General features: G+C 43.3%; 1 protein-coding gene across 1 annotated transcript; it reads left to right on the plus strand.

The window, feature by feature from the left end:
• Positions 1-384: 384 nt before the first annotated feature.
• Positions 385-1,017, plus strand: LOC149234801 (uncharacterized). Its single transcript, XM_089368384.1, has one exon. The coding sequence runs from the start codon at positions 385-387 to the stop codon at positions 1,015-1,017; it is 633 nt and encodes a 210-aa protein (XP_089224510.1).
• Positions 1,018-3,522: the final 2,505 nt, after the last annotated feature.

Consider the following 3,522-nt stretch of genomic DNA (forward strand, 5'->3'; position numbering starts at 1 on the left):
AGATCGCCGGCAATCACCAAACCAATAATCGCAAAAGGGACGTACAGGCCTAGCCTGGGAGCTGGAGTGATTGGTGTAGGAACGGGTGAACCCTCGGAGCGAAGGAGGGAACGCCACAGACCAGACTCTGGATTGCTGAAAGAGGGCACCGGGTTTGCAGTAGGCATAGAGAAAGGAACTGGAGGGGGAACCGCAGCAGATACCCCAGCCAAGGGAAGATAAACCCAAGATAAAATCGAGCTCGGACAATAAGTAGAAGTGGTCAAGAGTGAACCAAAAGCTTAAGATAGGGAGGAGGACTCTGAGTAAGAAAAGACCGGGGGGAAAAGGAAAAAACCGAAACCCCTCAAGAAGAAAAAGTTTGAATTAAACTTAGTTCTGGGCATGGATGTACAGGTAGAGGATGCTCTAGAGGTGGTTGAATGCACTCTGGTAGGGAGGGATAGAGGTAAGAGCTACTCAGGTAAATTCATAAAACATTGGGCTGAGCAACAGTGGAAGACGGCCCCAGTGAAAAGCTTCAAGGTAGCAGCCCTAGTGAAAGGGTGGTTTATGGTGAGATTTGAAAGCATGGAAGCGACGGACTGGGTAGCGGGGAGAAATTGGGCTTTTGAGAATCACCGAGTGCTATTCAAACGGTGGACTCCCCTATTTGATGCGAAAAGGGAGAAGGTAGATGAGTTTCCTGTTTGGGTTAGAGCACCTGGTCTACCCCATTTCCTCTGGGTAGAATCGGTCTTCAGATCGATAGGAAATTTTCTTGGAACATTCCTGGAGGTGGACATGTCCTTTCTACATACTCACAACAGAGCCATGGCCCGGATCCTGGTCAACTTAAACCAAAAAGAAGGCCTTGTGGAAATCATCAATCTTCAGTACAAAGAATATGTATTTGAACAACCGCTGGATTATGAACATCTACCTTTTAGATGTCATAGATGCCATGAATACGGGCATCTGGAAAGAGACTGTCCACTGGGCAATCACAGAAGAAGGACTGAGAAGAAAGTCGAGTAGGAGGAGAAGATAGCGGAGCTGCAAAAGGATCCTGGAACAGAAGAGTTATCTGAGGAGGACTCTATGGAGGTGGACATTAACCATGAAGGGGAAGGAGAGGAATAGGCCAGAGAAGACCCGCCAGTGGAAGGAGAAGCATTTGAGGACCAGCATGGATCAGAGAACTTATCAAAGGAGCCCATCAATGTAACAGCAGTCACCCCGACCGTAGACTCAAAGGATATGCAACTAGACTCAAGTAATCCATCTTTATCTTTAGAAATTAAAGATGCTTGCTTGATATCTGGCTCACAAATAAATAATTGTCTCAATGATGAACATTTAAATGTTGAAAATATCACTGCTGCTATCCCCTCACTAGACCTGAACTGTGACGATGCTCCTTCTGGAATAAAGGAACCTGTTCCTTACGCCCCGGCTTGTCATTATAATCTAAGATCCCTTGACAAAAATCATGTAAACTTAGAACCGGTCAGTGGTTTAAGCCCATCCTCGTCCCAGGCCTTCAAAAGGAAGGCTAGAGGCAGGAAATCAAACCTGTCCAAAGCACAGGTAAAAGTGAAGTATGATGTGGCTAATGGAAAGAAAATGTCTATCCCTGGGGCACTTAGAGCAGTAAATCCCCGTGAGAATATTATGAAATGATATTTTTATCCTGGAATTGCAGGGGTTTAGCCAGTAAACCCAAAAAATTGGCCCTTAAGGAGATAGTTATGCATTATAATCCAGATGTTCTTCTACTACAAGAGACCCTTGGCAAAAGTTTAGATGTGGAGATGACCCTTAGAGCTACTCTCCTAGGTTGGCACTTCTTAGCAGTAGATTCTGTTGGACATTTAGGCGGAATTGCCATGGGCTCCAGTGAAGGAAGAATGCAGCTAATTAACCATTGGGGAATGGCTCATGTGCTAGGGATGGAGTTTCAATTTCCAGAGTTCGGTTATCCCCTGTTGATCTTAAATATCTATTGGCCTTTCCAGGGAAGGGTAAACTTCTGGACCGACTTTCTGTCAAAATCTTTGCTGAAAAAACAAAATCTGGTTATAGGAGGTGATTTAAATTTCTTGTTGGGGAATGCTGAAGCCTGGGGTCCTTCGGCCATGTTAGCGCTTGAAATTTCACCTCAGGCTGAGAAAGGTAAACCTCAAGGCTACATCAAACCATTTAGCCTCGTAGCTAGCCCTACGGGGCCGGAGAAGGCTCTCTCCAGTCAATCTCGGTAGATCTTCAATGGGATGAGATGAACAACAAGGTAACACTGATATTAGGCTAGTAAACTGATTAAAAAGGTTGATTTGGGGTTTTTAGGGTTTTTGGTGGCAAATTGAGGAATTGCAATTTTGGGTGCGGGGATTGGACACAGTTTCTGCAGGGGGTTCCTTGGGGCGAGGTAGGAAACAATATTGATGCCTTAACTTGAGATGGATGATCAGGAATGAAAGATGAGGAGCTAAAGAGAGCAAACAATGACTTTGAATTCCCTTTAGACAGTAGAAAACATGGAAATTAAACAAATTTAAAAGCAGAGCATGGCTAACATGAATTCATACTTTAACACTTCATTTGTTTAATGTGCAGCAGTAAAGAAAGGAAATGAATCACATAAAAAAGCTTACAAGAACATTGAGAAACACACCATCAATACATGAGTCCACAAGAATCCCAAAGATGACTGCAAAACCCTGGTCTTCCTTAGCCAAAAATTGCAGAGATACAGTGAAATAATACAATGATAGCTTCTCCCTCAAGAGTCCAACCATGAAAATGAGTAAGAAAGTACATAATATAGATGATCTAACCTCTTTCCCTGCCTCCATGGGTCGAGCTCACTATCCTAGGAGCTGTTTCAACAACTTCTAAACTAGACACTAGAAAATAGGCAGTCAAAACAACTTGCCTCTATAAACTTGGAAACCAGTTCATACAATCCATTTTTACCCTTTACATGAATGAATCTTATAGAAGTGTTAAACACGAGTAAAAGTATCTAAAAATTGTCACAATTACATCCAAGAGGACCATCATTAACCTCAAAAAGTCAAAAAGAGTCAAATCTGCGTTTTCTGGGATGAACAAGTCAATTCTGGCAAAATCTGCTCAACAGGTCGCACCGCCCTGCTCAACGGGTCGCGCCCCTTTGGAGCTCTATTTGAGGCACTTGCAGGTGTCAGAATTGGGTGAAGGATAGCTTGTTGGAAAGGTCTGTGAGTCGAATTTCCAACCCAACTGGAATTTTTGTATTTGGAGGTCATTTGCCCTGTCAAAACTTAATTCTCCCAAGACTAGTTTCTGCAACTCAAAAAAGGGGCAGAAAGTCAAATTTTGCATGTATTTTGACCTTTTGGAGGCCCAAAACTCCATAAAAACTCAAGTCCATCCATAGGCATATGTAAATTTGCATGAAAAATCTAGAAATGCTGAGTTTTTGCAAAAAGGAGCTGCCATGACAAAGGGTCTCACCGGGGGTGAGACCCGTTGAGGAGCCAAAACCTGTAAATTTCCAAA

This window comes from Pinus tabuliformis, chromosome 8 (genome assembly GCF_031772625.1).
Source record: "Pinus tabuliformis cultivar Carrire ecotype Pingquan chromosome 8, CPIR1, whole genome shotgun sequence".
NCBI classification, from domain to species: domain Eukaryota; kingdom Viridiplantae; phylum Streptophyta; class Pinopsida; order Pinales; family Pinaceae; genus Pinus; species Pinus tabuliformis.

Bases quoted from the DNA above. Each gene is read 5' to 3' on its own strand.
- LOC149234801 (XM_089368384.1), top strand. From the start codon at position 385: ATGGATGTACAGGTAGAGGATGCTCTAGAGGTGGTTGAATGCACTCTG.